Source organism: Metopolophium dirhodum, chromosome 3 (genome assembly GCF_019925205.1).
Source record: "Metopolophium dirhodum isolate CAU chromosome 3, ASM1992520v1, whole genome shotgun sequence".
Classification (NCBI taxonomy): Eukaryota; Metazoa; Arthropoda; class Insecta; order Hemiptera; family Aphididae; genus Metopolophium; species Metopolophium dirhodum.
The window spans coordinates 33,485,488-33,506,725 of record NC_083562.1 but is presented as its reverse complement, the minus strand read 5'-3'; the positions used below and the strand labels follow the sequence as shown (position 1 = coordinate 33,506,725).

At 28.8% G+C, this 21,238-nt stretch overlaps 2 protein-coding genes across 5 annotated transcripts in view; both read left to right on the top strand.

Annotated features, from left to right (window-relative positions):
* The window catches only part of LOC132940500 (protein numb), a 37,376-nt gene extending 25,794 nt beyond the window's left edge, over window positions 1-11,582 (top strand). For both annotated transcript variants that reach the window (XM_061008149.1, XM_061008148.1), the window contains exons 2-9: window positions 5,413-5,592; window positions 6,093-6,164; window positions 6,231-6,308; window positions 6,364-6,504; window positions 6,574-6,799; window positions 6,934-7,209; window positions 7,273-7,440; window positions 8,177-11,582. In XM_061008149.1, the coding sequence (XP_060864132.1) occupies window positions 5,434-5,592; window positions 6,093-6,164; window positions 6,231-6,308; window positions 6,364-6,504; window positions 6,574-6,799; window positions 6,934-7,209; window positions 7,273-7,440; window positions 8,177-8,682 (1,626 nt within the window). In that variant the 5' untranslated portion in view covers window positions 5,413-5,433 and the 3' untranslated portion in view covers window positions 8,683-11,582. The remainder of the gene's footprint in view (window positions 1-5,412; window positions 5,593-6,092; window positions 6,165-6,230; window positions 6,309-6,363; window positions 6,505-6,573; window positions 6,800-6,933; window positions 7,210-7,272; window positions 7,441-8,176) is intronic.
* Window positions 11,583-13,769: 2,187 nt separating this feature from the next.
* On the top strand, window positions 13,770-17,808 carry LOC132941037 (protein numb-like). 3 transcript variants are annotated; one of them, XM_061008885.1, is made up of 6 exons: window positions 14,802-15,118; window positions 15,185-15,718; window positions 16,157-16,328; window positions 16,447-16,608; window positions 17,297-17,437; window positions 17,526-17,808. In XM_061008885.1, exons 3-6 carry the CDS (start codon window positions 16,218-16,220, stop codon window positions 17,637-17,639), a joined length of 528 nt encoding a protein of 175 aa, XP_060864868.1. In that variant the 5' UTR covers window positions 14,802-15,118; window positions 15,185-15,718; window positions 16,157-16,217; the 3' UTR covers window positions 17,640-17,808. The 3 variants fall into 3 exon arrangements, with proteins under 3 accessions (XP_060864869.1, XP_060864868.1, XP_060864867.1); XM_061008886.1 differs by lacking the exons at window positions 14,802-15,118; window positions 15,185-15,718 and adding an exon at window positions 13,770-13,989; XM_061008884.1 differs by lacking the exon at window positions 15,185-15,718 and having other exon boundaries at window positions 14,805-15,118.
* The last annotated feature ends 3,430 nt before the right edge of the window (window positions 17,809-21,238 follow it).

Genomic DNA, 21,238 nt, shown 5'->3' with positions numbered 1-21,238 from the left:
GGTCCAAAGGGAGATTCAGATCAGTGCCCCCCCCCCTAGTTGCCCCACTGACACGGCAAATATTGTTTTTGTTATGCATACATTTGTTTCTTAACTATAACAGTATAATATAGTACGGTGGATGTTAGTCAAACGAAGGGGATAAGGGGATAGATGACCTTTTTTTTCAATATTTATAATAACTTAGATAAAAAGGCCTAAAACAATAACCATAAATTATATTTTTAATGATCAAGTTTAGATTTATTAAAAAATCTGCAGTAAATTGCTGTAGTATTGCTGTAGTGGTTCTTCTCTTCGCAGAACCGTTTTTCTGTATAACTAATCTCGAATTTTATAACAACCGACAATGGTATTAACATCATAAAAACACTCGTTAGTTACTTTGTATTAGTTTTATGTATCATCCGAGATTCAAATTTAGAATTGTTGTCAACATCGTTTCATTAAAATTGTCTACCTATATCAAATCTCTTAAAAAGCGGGCGTACACGCTTTTGATAAGTGGTTTAAACAGTTACGTGTTTTATTCAGACGAAAGAACATATCAAGTGGTCTTATAAATTTAAGACTTGCACTAATTTCATGTATTTAAAAATATATCTGCGAGAATTATTAATTGTTAATACAAATAAGGACTTCATTTCTACCATCCGGCCGTAAAGAGTTAAATATTATAATGGTCTGGCGGTCCTCAGCGTCGAATGTACACACGCTTCTCTGATGGTGCAAACCTTTATTCGTATTTCGTACTCATCTCGAACCATCCTTCTGTAGGACGTACAATTACACAAAATGTTGTCGTAGGATGATTTTTTTTTTGCGCTGGGTTTTCTACCCCGACGATGGTGATCGTTCAAGTTGTTATCGCAATTGCGAGTTCATTGTTATTCTTTTTTATGGTTTCATTTCCCGAAAATGCAGTATGAATAACATTTTTTTATTGACTGGTGCTGTAATATTATAAATACGTATTTTCAACAACTTAGAACTCAGACTCGTCTTGCGGACGAACTCTAAATGCCACAACGTATAATCGGTTATTTATTTTAGTTAATTGTCATTTCGGGTCTTGCTGTTTGTTGTTAATCAATAATATCGCCACTAAACTATTCACGTGTACCGTGTTGTGTGTAGTGTGTATACATATTATTACATAGGCACTATTATTATTATTATGTTATTAAGCATCTCAACTATCGAGTGTTGATAAACATTTAATGATGTAATTGGGCTTTCGAGAACATAATCGTATTTGAACCGATAAACCGATAGTGCGATACGCATTTATTTTGTCTATTATACTGTCGTGACATTTGTTATAAACTTATAACTTATAATATCATCATAATAATATATATGCGTTATTCGGTCGAAAACGTAATTTTATCCGTTCGATAGATAGATTAAGACGAACAATCACGACTTAGGAGTCGTCGTTTTGATATTGGCGTTCTATACTTCTATATTAAATATTATAAATGATAATACTGTAGTATTGTACAATAGGTAGTAAACGATAACAAAACGATAACAAAAAATTGTCTTTTTCTGTGTTTAATCCAAATTTAAGGGGTGTGGCTCCAATTTTTAAAATTTTCAGCAATTTTATAAAATTTGAAAATTAAATTTTATATTTTAGTTGCCATCTTAATTATAATACTTTTCCACTAATCTACTACCCTATATACCTATTAGGTGTGTTGATAGGGTGTATTATATCGAAAAAAATGAAATGACTTCACGGGAATAATTCTCAGGCCTTGTAGAATTGTTGGATTCGGGATTTTGATAACAATTTTATTATCTGTAAGAAGTAGACTTCCACAGGCCGCATCGAACTCCGATTTTTTATTTTATTTCAAATAATGGTACCTATGATATAATTTATAAAAAAAAAAGCTTAAAATTGTATTATTTTTGAAGACATATTATAAAGTTTGAGATTAAAATATTGAAAAACGGGTTCGATGTGACCTGTAGAATATTACCCTCTATTAGTTAAAAAAAAAAACTATCAAATTTGGTTGATTCTACAGAACAGAATCATTATTCCTGTAGAGCTTATTTTTGTGTACAAAATTACATTGGCACCGGGTGCCTTAAATACGTTTTGTGAACCGTTTTTAGAGCAGCGGAGACACGGTCTATCAAATAAAAAAGAAACGGGAACATTAATATTTAATTTAATCGTCGAATATTATAGCTAATTTGTGATATCATTATGCCAATATGCACTTGAGTACTTGACACTGTGCAATGCGTTGTGTTGGAATATAATTTTAAATTATATTTTTTAGCATATATTTTAGATGTATAGGATAATATTATTATGTTCTATAGAGTCGTTGTCTAAAGATAGTTACGTAATGAGCATCCACCTATCGCATTGCAAAATACGAAGAATGACACTTCTTATTTTCGAACGTCGATCGATGTTTATACCTAATTATAATATACGGACTGATCCATATGCATTTATAATGCAAGATTTATTTTTGAAAATATCTATTTTAAATAGTTTTAAGTTGTTACAAAATATTTTTGTAAAATAAAATTATATATTTTACCATTTTCTATTGCTATTGGTTTTTAAGTTTTGATTTTTTTGAATGACAATATACTTTAATTTTAAATTTCAAATCAAAATATTATTTGGATTATTTCTTTCTATAAAACTCAAATTTCAGACAATTGGTTTATCAAGTATCTAAGGTTTAAATGAGCGAAGTACTGGACCAACTTTTTTCGGAGTACCCCTATACGGCTGACCACTCCACTTCGCTCATCTAAACTTTAAAAACTTCATATTATAACTTATAATCTACTCGTTCAAAACTCGATTTATATAGGTACTTCGAAGTATTCCGAAAATATATTCTTATTTGAAATAAGGAATTAAAAAATACATATTGTCATTAAATAAAAATTAATAAATTATTACGATAAAATAGTACTAAGTATTTTTTCAGAAAAATTCGGTTTTTAACAACTTAAAATTATGTAAAAAAAAAATTTCAAGTGTTTATAGTTTTTGAAATACTGAGGGTCTTATGTTAAATAGATCACCTGGTATAAATTATAGAACAGACGAATTGTTATAGTTTAATAAAAATAAGATAATACAGATAATACGGATAATACAGAGGGTACTTATATCATGAACAATATCATTCCAATCCGTGTGGTCGTGCTGTTATGTTTTACGCGATTAATGTCACGTTTTATTATTTGTTTCATGTTTGTGTATAATAATACTTATGCGTTTGAGCCTTTGAAGGATAATAATATTACAGTAGCTAAATAAATACGACACAGTAAACATTATTCATACTTAGAAAACATACAGTATAGCTTATAGCTTATACACTGTATTATAGGTATTCCGGTATTCGTAACAAGTGAAAAATGTTGCCGATAAAACGACCATCTTCGACCAAACGTATTTAACAGTATAATATTATAACAATACGAATTATTCGTATAATATTATATGCCACACAGCTGCAGCAGATTCGCGTGTAGTTTTAAATTTAGACTAGCAAAACAAACAAAAGCGTGATGGCGTGTTACGACCTTTGTGTATTTAGATTTTCGCTGTTTAAATTCGTTCTTACAAGTATTTTAATCGTTGTAATTTTAATATTGTTCGACTTGCGAAAATTTCTATATTATATATTATATTATGTATTTCTATATATACATTCTATACAATAATAATTTTTACTCTCGAGCGCGGTGTTGAGGTTTTGTGATTATATTTTCGTTTACGACATAATATTGACACCTTGTAGGTACTCGTGTCTCGTGCCATTGCCTTATTAATTATTATCTTTACTAGAATATGATAACTATATAAGGGGTATCGCGGTGTAACTATTAGTTATATATTATGTTATACAGCATTACAGCGCCAGTGTTTGGCAAATTATATCAGATGATTAACCGATGATTAAAGGTTATATTTTATTATGTCTATAGCTTATATAGGTAATAGGTATTATAAGTTTATATTTATAGTCAAAAATTCATGAAATTCATTAAACATTCAATATAGAATCACTGAATTTATCACTATATAAATAGTCTTCATTTATAGGTTAGGTTATAATTTCATAAGAATTGTTTAAAATATCTTTTAAAGCTAATAAAAATTAAGCTTAACAAAGTGAACCATATGGTGTATGATTAATTTCATTAGTTTTTTCTTATAGGTCACATTGTATATTTATTTCAACCATCAATATAACATAATCTTAATTATGAAGCGCACATGTTGACACAAAAATTTGATAAAATTAAAGCATTTTTATAATTTATTCGTGAATATAATCTTTTTAAACTTTAATCAATGGTTAATATAATATATATTTAGAGAGATAGAGTGTTTTCCCCTATTAATTTATGCAGCACCGCCGAAGAGTGATTGTTATAAAAACAATACATAAAAAAATGTTGCGTGCATAAAAAGTTGAAAAATTAGGTATTCATTTGGAACTAAATTTATTTATTTTAAAAATATTTCGTTAGAAATATATAGTACCTACTACCTAATATAGTCGGTATTGTATTTTTATTGAATCATATTAATTTGGAATCATATAATCTGTTTGAAAATATATTATATGTCGAAAACGTAATTATAGGGAAATAATATTCTGTTGGAGACATAAACATGATATTATATTATTATATTATAATATTATGTTGTTTGAACTGCAATATGATATAATATATTATATACTGAACAACATTTTGTATTTTTGTCAAAATCATATTTGCTCAGAAACTTATTTTCTTGTAGGAATATTTTTCTAATATCTTGTTATTTTTATAATGAGTATTGGAAATGTAGGTACTTATATTATTTGGTTACGGTATACCATATACCGATATACGGTTCCAAACAAATACTTTTTCGATAAAATACGTTTCTGAATTAATACTACACGATTTAAACTATAGGTCTGATCAGAACGTGCGTCATATAATATTTATTTGAAAATAATAATATTACTAATTGAGATCCGTAATCATATTATATCATGTTGTACTTTTGTGTAATATATTTAAATTATTTCAAGTGTAATAAAAATTAATCCGAACGCTTAAGAATCATGGTGGTGGCTTTATGTTATTATGTGACTCGAACGTATAAAATACAAACAGTATAATTTATTCGTTCGATTATTCAATCGGCATACATGTCAATACATACTATTATGATTATGAATATAAAATCTGTTATAATTAATGACACAAGACACTATGTTGACGAATAGATCGCCATCAATAATTGTCATGGTGTAATTGAATACTATATAATATAGTATCATATTCCTATATTATAAAAAAAAGTCAAATGTGCCAATAAATAATAATCTAATTAATTTTTCTCTTTTCGATTTTTAGAGTGGTCGGTCGCCGTCTAAAATGGACCGATTACGGAGGAGTTTTCGAGACAGTTTCAGACGCCGTAAAGATCTGGGAAATACCGCCGGATCACCAGGCCATCATTCTAATCCTAAGCCTCATTTGTGGGCCATGGACGAGGCTGAAGTCCGGGCTGGGATATGTTCCTTCCATGTTAAGGTAAACTGCGTTTTAAATTGTTTACGATTTGAATAATAAGAAAAAATCATTGTAAAATGTCAATTCCATCGTCTCAAATATATCTTTGAAAATGTATAAAGACCTATTTGAATAATACAGCCAATACCCAAAATTTAATGTAGATAATAGATCAAACTTATAGAGTTTATTTATTATGGAGTTTGAGAAATTAAATTTGGATTCTCTGTAGGGGAAAATAATGTGTTCTGAAGATGTGTGTGGAATGAACTTCCTTGTGGAGGTAGGATTAATGATTATTATAATATAATTACAATGTACAGTATTTACACATAATTAGATAATTGCAATTACCAATACAAATTACTTACCTACTGAATAAATTTGATAGAAATTAATTAAAAACCTATATTAAATAAAAATGTATAAAACACTTTATATTAGTTAATAATTGAAATAGCAATTATAGTTCAATAATATTTATATAGTAATTGTTTAAGTAATATATTTTTCTTTTACAGTATTTGGGCTGTGTTGAAGTCTTTGAATCAAGAGGAATGGAAGTATGCGAAGAAGCTTTAAAAACACTTAGGGTAATGTTATATAACCCATTCATTAACATAAAACGAAGATTTAATTTTTTTATTTTGTTTTTGTAGGCATCACGCCGCAGACCAGTCAGAGCTATATTTTACATATCAGGAGATGGACTGCGTGTCGTAGAAGAAGAAACAAAAGTAAATAATTATTAAAATCTTATAATATTGTTGTTATACAATTCTCGATTTTCAGGGTTTGATAGTAGATCAAACAATTGAAAAAGTTTCATTCTGTGCCCCAGACCGAAGTCATGAAAAAGGATTTTCATACATATGCAGAGACGGACTGACTCGTCGGTGGATGTGTCACGGTTTTGTAGCTCTAAAAGAATCGGTAAATGTAAAATAAAAATACATTTTCTTATTTGTATTTACATTTATACTAATTATGAAATTTTAATAGGGTGACCGATTAAGTCATGCTGTTGGATGTGCTTTTCAAGAATGTCTGATAAGAAAAAATAAACGAGAAGAAGATTGTTCTGTTACAATGAACTATGATCCAAAAACATCTGTTTTTACTAGAACTGGCAGTTTTAGAACTCCATCTTTAACTGAACAACAATCTGAACCTAATATTCCGCTCAATGCACCACCACAACCTCCCCCTTTTCTTCAGTTAAATAAAGGTATATATTTTATTTTGATATTTTTAGTCTATAGTGTATAACATTATTATTATTAATTGGTTAGTAGAATTTAATTTAAAAATTAGTTAAGTAATCATTGCCTAAATTACATAAAAATGTAAAATTTATTCTAGATATACCAACATCAGTAAAACCATTGCAACAAAACCCTACAACACCAAAAGTTAGCACAAATGCGATTGAAAGACCGCATGCAACACTGTCAATGTTACAACGACAAGGATCATTTCGTGGGTTTACACAACTTAACCAAGCATCTCCATTCAAAAGGCAGTTGTCACTTCGAATATCTGAATTACCTTCTAATTTGGAGAGAACGAGATCAATGAGTCTACAACCAACAGCAAATTCCCGTACATCTAATAAACTTTTACAAATGAATACTCCAGGTACAGAATTAAAGTCAAAACTATAAATAACATAATAAATAACAATATTTGTATTTATTTTAGTGAGTCCTATACTTGAAGCTTCTCCACGAAGTGAAAAACCAATGTCAACCACAGATCAAGTAACAGCTATGTGTCAACAAATGTCATTAGAATTGGCGTTTCTTACAAATAGTACAGCCAATGACGATTTCTCTGAGAAATTTAAATCAAACGATTCAACAAGTATAGGTAAATTAATTTTTAATTGTTTTCATATATTATATACAGTGAATTCACATTATATGTGATGGACACATTAGGACAAAACTCATCTGTCCACATTAAGGGATTGCCCATATAAACCGAAATTAGTTGGTATATATTAGAATTGGGACCAGACTATTTTGCCCATATTATGCGGATACCTATATTAACCGATACCCACATTAGGCGGAATTCACTGTATATGTATATAACATATAAAATTAAGGCAACATACCAATAGGTAGGTTTACTACTATCTTTGTTTTTCACATGGCGTACAACAAAGTAAAATATATATTTGCATAAATTATTGGATGAACTTTTAAAGCTGAACACCTATAATCCATATAATAAAGAAAATAACTTTTTTTGCAATCATTGTGGTCTTTTTTTGTTGAACTCATATTATGTGTCATACATATTTTAGAAACAAAATTTGTATATTACTGTATTCTATTATTATACCTTAACGTTTGATGATAGTTGGAAATTAGTATATTGAAAAAGATCTTTAAGAGATGTCCTTGAAAATGTTGGTTTCTAACATCTATGTATAGGTGATATAGTTTTAAAAATTAACTCCTAATATTAATTAATGACCTATTTGTATGGACTCATTTTTGCTATATTACTTGAGTAGCAAAAAACTAACTAATCATGGTCTTTTAGACATATTATTTACTATCATTATATTATATAATATCATATGTTTATTTTTTAGAAAACAATTCAAAACAAGGCCCGATTACTGGAAGTGAAGCATTTCTTGCTAGTATATCAAAAAAATCCACATTATCTACAGAAACCCAAAGCAACCCCTCCACTCCAAAACCAGAGAGTCGTATTAGCCCTCAACAAGATGAAGGCTTTGATTCAGGTTCCAGTTTATGGAATATTAACAACAAGGCAGTTACACCACCAACTCCACCCGCTACTCCTCCATCGTCACTTCCAAGGCCTGAACAGTGGTTAGGTAAAGTGGCAGCAGTTACATTACAGTCAATGGATCCCCAGGTCACACCTAAAAGAAATCCACATTTAGTAACACACAGTCGTGCGTTTTCTTTAGACACTGCTGAAGATGCTTATCGCACATTTAATAATATTTCAGCCAATCCATTTGACCCTAATTATATTGCCCCAAAACAAAATACAAATCCTTTTTTAAGTAGCCCAATATCAAATAGCCAAAGTAAAACTGTAAAAACTTTTGAAGTTCAAATGTGATTAGTTCTCAAAATTATCGACATTGAATAATATAAAGTAAAAATATAATTAGAGAAAGGGAATATGCGATTACCATAATACTAAGTAATATTGGATTCAGGATTGTGCAATTAGTGTTCAAAATTAATATTAATAAAACTTCTTATTGATGCTATTTGATCTAGTATACTATGTACTATCTTTGAAAAAAATCAAAATTTGAATTGATCAAACAAAATTATTTGTTATTAGTACTTCTTTTTTTAGTAAACTTTTTATTTATTTTCAATAACTTAAGTATTACCAAGTGCATTTATAATAATAGTTTCTATTTTATGTTTAAGTAGTATCATTAAAAAAATATCTGCTAAAAAAGTTATTAACTCACATAATTTCTAGTTTCAAGAAGTACTTAAATAAAATATATTTAGGAATGAATTACACAATTCTCAATAAATATGGTCAAGCTACAATTGCAGAAACTATTATTAATATTTTTTTATATATTTCTGTAACTAAACATACAACATAAACTTAATATTCATGCACAGTGAATTTAAACTAAATTATTAAATAATATTTATATACGTTCATTTGCAACCTATACATATCAATATTTTTTTAACGTTAAAATACTTAGTATATTATAATATTTTATGTTAAATTTTGTGTTGATATAAATATTGACAGTTAAGGGTACCTTACTAACGAATTTGAACTTATCGCACACGTATAGCTAATGGAGATAAATTCACTACTATAAAAGGTTATAATTTATTAACAACTAATTGAATCAAATAGTTATATTAAACAGTAAAAATTGAACATATTTCTTATAGTTACTAAAAGTTATAATATTTCAATTTTTTATAACTATTAATAATAAACTATATTTATATTCTCACAATATAAAACTAAATAGCATATACAATTATAACATTTTATTTGATGAACTTCTAATAATGTACAAACCAACTCTAAATTAGTAAACAAACAGTATAGATTCTCAAATGAGTCCTAAGTATTTGCCAATTTTTTTAACCCAAGTATTATTTAATGATTATTTATAACCATAAGCATAAATGTATATAATGTGTATTTTTCTAAGATCAAAATGTTGATATATGTATTCTTCTATATACCTGTTAGATTGAAAATGATTCACCTTGCATTCATTTTACCTTTTTATTGGCACAAGACTATTTCTGTCATCTTTACAGTTATCTTAATAATAATGATTCAGTTATTTGCATCCCTCATTTTCACATATTATATATAAACGTTACTTCTTTACTTTCGCTTTTGGTTTAACAAGTCAAATACTTTCACAGTTATAAGACAACCTAAAACTGTATTATGATTAAAAAAAAAAACGCTTATAGCCGCGTACTGAATAGGGATTGCGTGTTCTGTGATATTTGTGTATTCAATAGACTGCATTTTTTTTTCTATTGATACACAACAATGTTTATTATTTTTATTTTTATTATTATTATTATTATTATTATTATTATAATTGTATATACTGTACGATGTACGCGAGTATCTGTGGTAACATAATATTATAATTTATAATACTATCCGTATTGCTCTTATAGAAAATACGGGAATTAAATACTAATACTTCTGTATATTATAATTTTAAAAATATCATAATAACAGTAGTATCAATATTGATGGATATAATTATTCTTTTCATTATTAATATATTATATAAATATGTATTACTTGTTAGTATTTTAGTTTGTATTATATTTTCTTATGATTATAAATTATTTTTAAAAAACAATATTATTATGTATATATTATTACTATAAACAAATATTATTACGCATAGTATTAATCATGTATGGATTAGACATCATAATTTATCTAACTGGTTATTTGTTATGCCTGACAGCAACTATACCTGTAAAATAAAATTATTAAGTAGCTAACACTTGGTTAAAACTCAATTTTTAAAATATTTGTCGTACCTATTAATTATTAATTAGTAAATACTCTAATCAATATCATGCACCACCTTATTATGTTATTGGTATACGATTAATTTTTATTATTGTTATTATTTGGACTATCCACTTGGGAAGGATTGGTGTTTGTATTATGGGACATGTGTATATCATTAATTATATGTATATATATATATACATATATTATATCAGTGAACATTCTTATGTTATACATACTTATACAATTGTATATAGATGTAATATGTTGTTTATGTTTTTGACAGAGAATAGTAGTGTACGAAAGATCTTAGACATGTATTAAGTATTGAAATTACAGTTTTGTTTTTAAATGGCTTAAGTGCAATTAAAAATAATTCTCATTTTTCAACTAACATTTTATGAAAACGACTAATAATAATTATGCAACACATATGGATAAGAGATAATTATTTTATACAATATTATTGTGATTTTAGTGGCCTCTAAAGTGTATAAAAATATTATGTTGTAATTGTATTATTATATAATAAATAATAAAAAAATATGATATATAATATTATAATATATCATATTATACGTATTATGTATACAATGTGTCCTATAAAGATTTACCAGTTTTAAGTACTTGGATTAATACAAATTCTATTACCCAACCACTTTAAATTAGTAAATCCTCGTAGGATACTGAATAATATGCTAATGGTTTTGTTATGACCAAATTAGAATTAACTTACCTATTACTTTGTATTGTACTTAAAGTTAAAACAAATTGAAACATGTTTGCAAAACCCTTATCTTGTTGTTTATATTTTTTGGTATAAACATATTATTAGAAAACTTAGACAATATTTTTAGATGCCTAAGAACCTTTGTACTTAATTATTGTTGTCGTATGAATTATATATAAATATAAAAAGTATTGATTGTTTTTATGTCAAGCGTATTAAAGGTATTTAATTATTACCAATAGTTTTGTATATTATTTTTCTCCCCCAAAAAATGTTTGTCTCTGACCTCAAACATTTTATTATTTTTATCTTTATTGACCGTTTGGTATCATATGGTTTCTCAATAATGTCTGTAATCTATAATAACTTATTAGTAATAATCACATATTACAGGTTACAACTTATAATATCACCTAACCAACCGTAATATCAATCACCTGCGTCTAACCTAAACAATGATCACCGACTGATCACGATGCTGATTAGCTTAAGAGATTTTCACCACATAAAAAAGGAGAACTTTGGCTGTGCAATATGGTTTTTATTTTTTCGTTATCGGAACTTCAAAAAAAGTTATTGAAGTTAAAAAAACACAAATAATAATGGATTTTGAAACCATAAGAACTTTTTTCTAAGTGATATAAAAAAATAAAAACGAAATTGCACAGCCAGAGTTCTCCTTCATATGTGGTGAAAATTTCGTTTCTTAGTTATTACTGTAACCTTCTCGGTTCTTTCCCGCGCAAAACAGTTTTTGCTATGCCGTACGTGTATAAGATGGAGACAACAAATGTGGATGAAACGTCCTCTTAAGCTAAGGGGAAGTTCTTATTTAAATACGATATACCAATAATTACTTATCCTCGTATGGTTTGAATGTGTTTCCTCTATATATTTACTCTTGGAAGTTAATGTGAATATTTGTGTTGGGTAAAAAAATTTTAGATTCTGAGCGGAGCGATAAATGTATTGATTTTACAATGATGTGTGTTTTTTTTTAAATTATTTTTTATTTTTGTGTCTATCATCATCTTTTAGGACAGTAAAAATGCTTGGATTTTCTTCAACAGTATCTTTTCTGATATGATAGGAAAGTGAATCTAGTTGGTTCTTTGTGGGTCAAAAGTAAAAATTTCCCAGTAGTTTTCAAAAGCGCCGTGAAAAACAAAAGAAAAATTAAGGAAAAGCGGGAATATTTCGCAAAATCTATTTTCGAGAAATTCGATTTTGGTTTTTGGTGCAACTCTAAAACAAATGACCGTATAGGTACATAAAATTTTTACTGAATGTTTATATTATATTAGCATTTTCTATACACCATAACATTTTCCAAATATTTTGACTTATTTTGAGCTTGGTATTTATTAAAAATGAAAATGATCAATATTATAAATAGTTGCGCTTATTTTAATCTGGATAACAATTTAGTTTTTATTTATCGATAGTATTTGTGTTTTGTAACTGATGTTAAAATGGAATAAAAGTCCAAAAACAAATTTATACGTAGGTTTTTACACACGCTGTCTCAAGGTTATCACTGTCGTTGAACAATAATATAGAAATATAGAAGTATCAAGTGCAGTATGTAGGTACCTTCGAAGCGCGACGTGCCGTTAATCGTTATCGAGTCAGACGGCAATTAAGCACTTCTATTTATGCGCCGGTTACGCCGGTAAATGATATCTGAAAATGACAAAAATATTATATGCATGATCGTGACTATTTCATGGTATGATCGTAAAAGTCCAGAAATGATTCAAGCCTGCGCAACACATCACTAATAATTGCTTACCCTTATTATCACGTTGTCCTTAAATTATTATTAGTATATTAGTACAACTACGCTACTCTCAGTGGTGGTCAAACGGGATGGGAGGGGGGGGATGAGTGAGATCACCCCATAGAGTAATAAAGTAATTACTCTATGGATCACCCCATGACCTATTTTTCAATGTTAAAGATCTGATAACCATAAATTATATTTTTTATAATAAAATAGTGCATGTTAAAAACAGACATCCACCCCCCCCCCCTCCCCACCTTCTCACTTACCATGACAAAAATTATTTGACCGTTATCACTGTCTGCGCTAAGTCACGTACTAACTGAAGGTTCTGACCGTCAAAAAGTTCCTATCATACCTTGTCGACAGTTGTTGTTACTATTGTTTATATCATGATTATTGACTATAGGTATTCTGTATAGACTAATAGGATAATAATAGGACGTCGTATCCGCGTGTGTTGACTAGGTCCCTATTTGTTCATTCACCGATTAGGTCTATGACCTATGTTCAACGGAGTGACACTGTGGCCTATGATAGACGATAGTGTGATCTGTGGACTGTGACAATGGCACCACGGAAGAATACACGTCACTCGATATTATAATAGTATAGTTAGTATAATATAATAGTGAGTAGTGACAGTCGTGTCCTGAGTCAGCTCAAGCGAGCAAGCATGTGTGTACGTACTACGTATTCGTAGACACAACACAAATACTATCGCTAAATAAAAACATAATAATATAACTGGGTGTCTGCGTTTATAATAAGTAATAACGTATAATGTATTGCACATTTTCCGGAGAATCCGTTTTCCTCCGTTATTTGTAATATTCGAGTAAATTTGTATTATCAAATGTTTAAGGTAAGAATATTTTATTTTGAGCATCATAGATTTTTTTATATTTAAATTGTCAAGCGAGTTATTAAATTTCCCTCATCTTTGCGGACGTGACTTAAAAGTACACCAAGTATTGTCCGAGACTTGACGGGCATGGCGCATACCAGCTATAAAATAGCAATGGCCGATGGTCGGAATCAGACGCGTTAGTGTCACAATTCGCAGACCTCAGTCTGCATTCTACACTAGATTACTTATCTTACTAATGTACTAATAATGACAATTAACAAACATAAAACCATTAAAACGAGAACTATTTTCCTTTATAACGTATTGTATTGCCCAAGTTAAAATCATACTTTTAGTTTAGCATCGACAAATCTACTGACCAAGTTAAGAGGATGTCAGCGCACTATTTGTTTTTTAGGGGAATATCATATCGGTTTGTCTAAATATTGTCTCAAAACAATTTAAACGTAATTTTAATGTACAACATATTTTTGTTTATTTTGAAAGTCAAATAACAATAAAATATAAAATCGATATGTCAGTCCCTCAAAAATATTATTCACTATCTCTTTTGCGTGATTTTACTCCAAGATTACACTTAAAAACATAGAAAAAATGATTCTCCGTTAATGCGTTTTGCCTATGGTGCGCGCGGGCCAGAGAGAAAACAAATAGTGCGCTGACATCCTCTTAAAATTATACTTTTAGTTTAGAGTTTTAGACCCATATGATTTTTCGATAGTGCACACAGTATACACATTAGACGAATCACGCGTTACTTGAGTAGGAGAAAACAGGTTACGCGTGATTTCTCTTTGAAATCTGGGCACGACCGATGTCAATTATTTCGTTTTCACGATCTCGGTCAACATAATCAGCTGCTCGGCGTTCGTATTTCCAATTTCATCCGATGGTCGATGACTGATATACCGCTAAATGCTAATCGTTATCCATATTTTATCATTAATTATTATTCGATTTAAAGTCGTTATGCCGTTATAATATTATTATTTTATTCCGCAAATACCCATGATCGAGTATACGACCGTTGCGTCATCCGGTCGTCGTCATAGGTCAGTACTTCACGGTTCACAGTGCCCAATGCCGGCCGCTGTATTCGACGAACATACTATTCCATAAAAAAGTAAATAAAACAACTGGAAATATTTTTACTGTGTCAAAACTTTAAAATATATATTTTTCTTTGTAGGTATACTATGTATGATATTATATTGATATTACTTTATAATCAGAAATGACTAATGAGTATCACGTTATGCCGTTGTGTCCAACCGCGGTCAAACCTATTCCATGGCATTTTCGAAAACTATATTAGTATATTACATATACAGTTATTCTTATAATTCCTATATCTAGTATTTTAAATAAATTATAACTCACTTTTATTAACTTTTACCATTTACTTCTATAGTCTACATTATAGCATTATTGCATTAATATTTTTATTTTTAATAAATATGAGATGCGAGCATGAAATCATATACCATACTATAATTTAATATTTATTTTGAGAATATATTTTTTGTCGCCCAGTGAAAACTCATTAAAAAAGCATGACGATTTACGGTTAACTACCTATTATAATTACCTTTACCAATACAAATTACTGGAATTTCCAACCATTATCAATTTATCATTTATTACCATACGTTTTATGCATTTGGCCCATAGTGCATTATATAGTGCCCTATACCAATGTTCGTTCGGCAAGGACCTGCATAAGGTACCTATATAATATTATATTGAATTATAATGTACAAGAATAAGAAGATGAAATGTGTTTACCTACTGTTTTTTTAGATTTTCGAAAAATATTATAATATTATTCTGTATTATATGTACACAGTGGCGGATTTATGATGGGGGGGGGGCAGAAACTGATATATACATATATAATTAACTCATTTTATAAAAATAAAAATAATACATTTTAAATACATATTATTTTTAGGACCCCGCCAAAAAAATTTTGAAAATCCGCCACTGTATGTACTACACTACGACCTGATGACGTACTGTGTATGACATATAGTGCGTACTCGCATCCACGTCTGGTGTTGTCCTGTGTATCCCGTCATAATAATACGACTTATATAACTTGCCAAAATCAATAACCATAATAATAAAAATAATCCGATATTTTTGTTTTAACCCACTGTAGTTGGTTTATATCGCCGGCACTGCTGACTTGTAGTCAATTTAGACATATTGAGAAAAATAAAATGATAAATTATAGAAGAAGAAATTGTGGACAAGTCGTAAATGATACGATTAATCGATGGCCCCAAGACGAAATCAGCATATTGGATGGAGATTGTTCTTTTAACGTTGGCGTAAGTATAACATAATAACCATAGCATTAAATACTAATAATTACAAGGTGTTACCTATACAATATAAATTATATTTATTAAGTGTCGGATTACACATTTTTACCTTTTATTTTTCTAGTATTTGGGATGCGTTGAAGTATCGGAACCCACAAATTCACAAATATGTCGTGAATCATTTGCTAAATTATATCAGGAATATAAAACAGGAATTTCTCATCCAAATTCTGCTATTTTGTGGATAACTGGTTACGAATTAAGAATTGTTGAAAAAAAATCAAAGGTTATAATATTATATAATTCAATAATATTTTTGTATGTTAATTATATCTGTGTAAAAGAGTCTATATAGATATATAATATCATGTTTCTACATAAACTTAGCACTCGAGCTACCTATAAATAATTATAATTTATAAGTATAGAGGAAGATTTAGTCGAATTGTAGGGGAGGCCTAATTCTTTTTAAATTGAGCTTACATTTAAATAATCAAATAAGTTCGCATAAGCACACTCTCTTATCAATGTTTTAAATATATTTGTTCCCTTAGTCATAAATATTACCTATTGTCAGTAGTGCAAATAGTGGGGGGGCTTATCCCCCCCTAAAAAAAATCAATTAAATACCCCTCAAAAAAAAAAAATGAATTTTTTATTTCTTTATCGTTCATACACACGATGCACGTGGTTACTTGTAGTTGTACATTTGGACTATAAATTATCACTTACTAGTTACTAGTAAGTAGTTACTACGTACATATTTACAAGTATCAAATCCCAACGCATGATCTTAGAAAAATATTTATATTAAACTCCTCAAATGTTGTCCGTTTTCAATCCCTTTAAATATCATAAATTAATACAATATGTCAATATGAATCTTAAAATATTCATAGCATTTAAATATCCATTTAACATTTTTAGCCCAGACTAATGATCAGATTTTAAATAAGAAAGTATATATTTTTTAGAATTTAATTCTGGCTCAAACTGTTGAAAATGTTATATTTTGTGCTTCGACTGCGGACAACACAGATCAGTTATTCTATACCAGCAGAGACTCTCGCAATAACCGATGGCTGTGTTATTTGATTATTGTTACAGATTTTTCGGTACGTACTTTCTCTATTTTTTTAAAAGCATAATATAAATTTGACTTGATTTGAAAAAAAAAAAAATAATTGTTAATATTTTAAATAGAGCGACCGACTATGTAGGGCAGTGGGATTTGCATTTAAAGTATGTCTGAGGCGAAAAACTATACGGGAAGGAACTGCAACAAATACAACAACAAGTACCAGATCTATTGGTTAAATATAAACTTAAGTATACCCAACATCTAAATCTGTTGTAAAATGTATACATATTATATTATATACATTGTTGGAAATTTATTATTAAGACTGCAGTTTTTTCAAAATGTTTTAATCATTTAACAATTTTATATAACAATTATTTAAATTACAAACGATTTAATATTTTATCATTGCAGGATTTACTACATACCTATGACCTATTTTACATACTTTCAATCCAAAATATTTTTATATGTAGGTTTCCGTGTAGACTTGGTATTATTGGTATTACCTAATCCCATATTATATGTAATATATTTCTAATATTTTAATGAGTGATTTATACTTATTACCAATATTTAACAACATTTATACTTGGGCTTTGCACCCAATATTGTTAAAGTACCCAAAATAATTCCCGATACCAATTAAAGTAGATATAAAAATACTATCATAAACCATACTGGTTATTTTTTAATGATCTGTGAAAATGAATGTTTAAAAATAATTAATATAACAACAAATTTATATTAACTTTTTTAAATAGTTTTGGTTTGCGATTTTAGTTGTTTGTAGAGTTTATTTTCTAATAGTATTTGAATTTGTTTACTTTTTGAAAAATATTCGTTAGTTGCTTAAATTATTTTAATTTGTTTAGTGCATCAAATGCTTGACTCAATGTAACTTTTTCTTTTCCTGTATCTACTTCCTCATCATTGTCTGTTTCTCTTTACATATTTCTTCTTCATTATTACCACGACTAATATGTTCAGCACCCAATAATTGACTGGAACTAACAAGTTCAGAATCTATATAATTGAATTGCTGAAGTGCTTTGGCATCATAAATAAGTAAATTTGCAGCCCAAGAAACCAAACTTTCTTCTTTATTTGATTCTTCTTCTACTTCTTTTAACTTGGCATTACCAAAACAATTTGTAATCATTTTTGATGAAATTTGCTCCCATGCTGACTCCAACATGCAAATTGCTTGGAATATATTGACTTTTGCAATTGATATATTTTCAATTTGTTTAACATGGTGAAGTATAAGTTTTTTTTTTAAGTGAAACTTAAGAAATTTGATTATGCCTTGGTTCATTGGTTTAATATCATGACTTGTAGGGAAAATAGACCACCTTAATTGATCTAAGTTTATTAAGTTCTAATTGAACTGGACAATCGTCAATTAAAACCAATGCTTTTTGAAATAATACATATCCCACTGCAGCAGAAAGTGTTTAAAAATTGAACTTCTCATCCAAGATTTCTGATGATGTTTGTATTGAATAGGTAAATCTTTTATTCCCTTAAAACTTCTAGGATCTTTAGGAGTCCCGATTACAAGAAGTTTTTTCTTGTTGGTTCCCGTCATATTTGCCGTAACTAAAATTGTCAAACGTTCCTTTGAGAGCTCCATCTATCAGAAAAAATTGTATACATTATCAACTAATTTAAGTATTTAATCCATCTAAAAATGAGAACTGTATGCATTTATTTATAATTTGCACAAGCCGGTATTATTTATAACAAATAATATGAGATGGAGGCATGGAGCTAACATTAAAGGTTCAAGAGGGATGTCAGCGCACCATTTGTTTTCTCTCTCTGACCCATGTGCAACATATAAAATTGATGTGAACTAACCCTGTGTCCTTGTGTTGTTATTTTTAATATTAGGTATAATGAATTTCACCTATTATCTGTTATAGTTATTGGTATACGTTGTCTTGTGATTTAAATTGTCACTATAAACGATACGAAGTATAAACTAGAATTGGCTTCAATATAGCTGACGCCTATTACGCTATTATTATTTATGTTACTAATAAAAATGTACCTTAAAATTACTAAAATAATCCACAAGGATCGTTATTTAACCTATTGATAGGTATTTCGAATTCTAATAGAAAGCTCAGAGCACTCGGATAATATTTTTACTTACCTTATATTTCTTTTTCTAGCAATTATTAGTACCTACTCTTTAACAGGTCGACTGCCATGTAGAATGAATATTGACCCAACAATTATTTTGAAGAGTACGTCATGATAATTTTTCATAAATATTCTTGTATTTAGATTTTTGGTTATTAATATCAATTTTACAAAAAAATATTTCCATCTAAAAAAAAAAAATTCCAAGGAGTCCAAGGCAAAGTATTTTTTCATATAAAACTATGCATTGTGACGGTTCTCAGAACAACCCTACGTGGCATAGGAATAAATATTTTAAACTGTATGGTTTTTAGATCCTATACGCACGGCGATAGTAGCAATAGTCTCATTGTTTTAGCGTGGCAATCAACCCTGGAGTTTCTCCGGCGAACCTACCGTATTACCTTAGAACCACTTGTGGGCCGCGAGCAGCATGGTACTGGGCCGCGAGCCATAGGTATAATATTAAATATTTTATATTATTATATATTTTTTGTTATATTTCTGATCATAATAATATTTAGGCTAAGATCATATACTATAACTATAGTTGTATAATATGATCTAAGCCAGTCCGGCGATAACCTTCGCCATGTACCAACGCTCGTTACGTTCGTTTCTTTATCAGCTCTGTTAATTTATTTTGATCAAAATCGCAAAGTACCTGCTACCGATCCGGCTCGCACACCAACGAATATACGTATATTATCCAACCATAGGCGCAATTTGGGGGGGTCTAGGGAGGCTTAGCCCCCTCTAGTTTTATTTAAGCCCCTCTAAGTTATTAAATATATTCATTCTTTAATCCAACTAATAAAATAAAAAAAATTAAATATGGGATTTTTTAGCAAACTTGATAATCAGTGTACCTATGTGGCTATACGTATGTTGTCTAATACGTGATAAGCAGGGCTTATAACTTTATGCATTTCAGCATATTTTGCATATTGCATCTTTCTCAGAAAGCCGCATATTTCAAATCTGATTGGATACAAAATAATTCGTTTCATGAACCATACTATTGAAATACAACAATTTATGTTGCATATTTTTGCATATTTTACTAAATTTATATGATTTTGCATATTTAAAGATTTTAAGTATATAAATGCATTTTATATTAAAACTGCATCAATGCAGTACTTTATTATTGTAAATACTATGAAAAAATGCGTGATGTTGTAAATATGTCGGATGAATACTAATTAATACCTAACATTATTTAATAATCACTGTATTCGATAAGTTAAATTTTTTTAAAATTAGATTCTGGGAATAGATTTAGTATAACAGCTCCAAATCAGCAAAAAAAAAAAAAATATAAATAAAATATTTATGATTCAAAAATATTTTTTTTTTCATAATTATACCTTAAAATATATATTTTTATAAAATAATATATGCATATTATACTGCATATTTGCGTTTTTTTTAGTGCATACGTATGTACATATTTCATTGGTTTTTAGCGCATAAAGTTTCTAAGTCATTACCAATACTTTGATCAAAATGTTAGCAGTAAAAAAAGTTTTGGGGGATCTATTCTCCTAAACCTTCCCCTAATTACGCCCCTGCTTCCAGTCCTGTTTACTTTACCCCCCATATTATTATTACCTATTGTATACATTTTATTACAGATTGTACATTCTTGTCTATCTTATAAACTGTAACCACGGTCCACGAT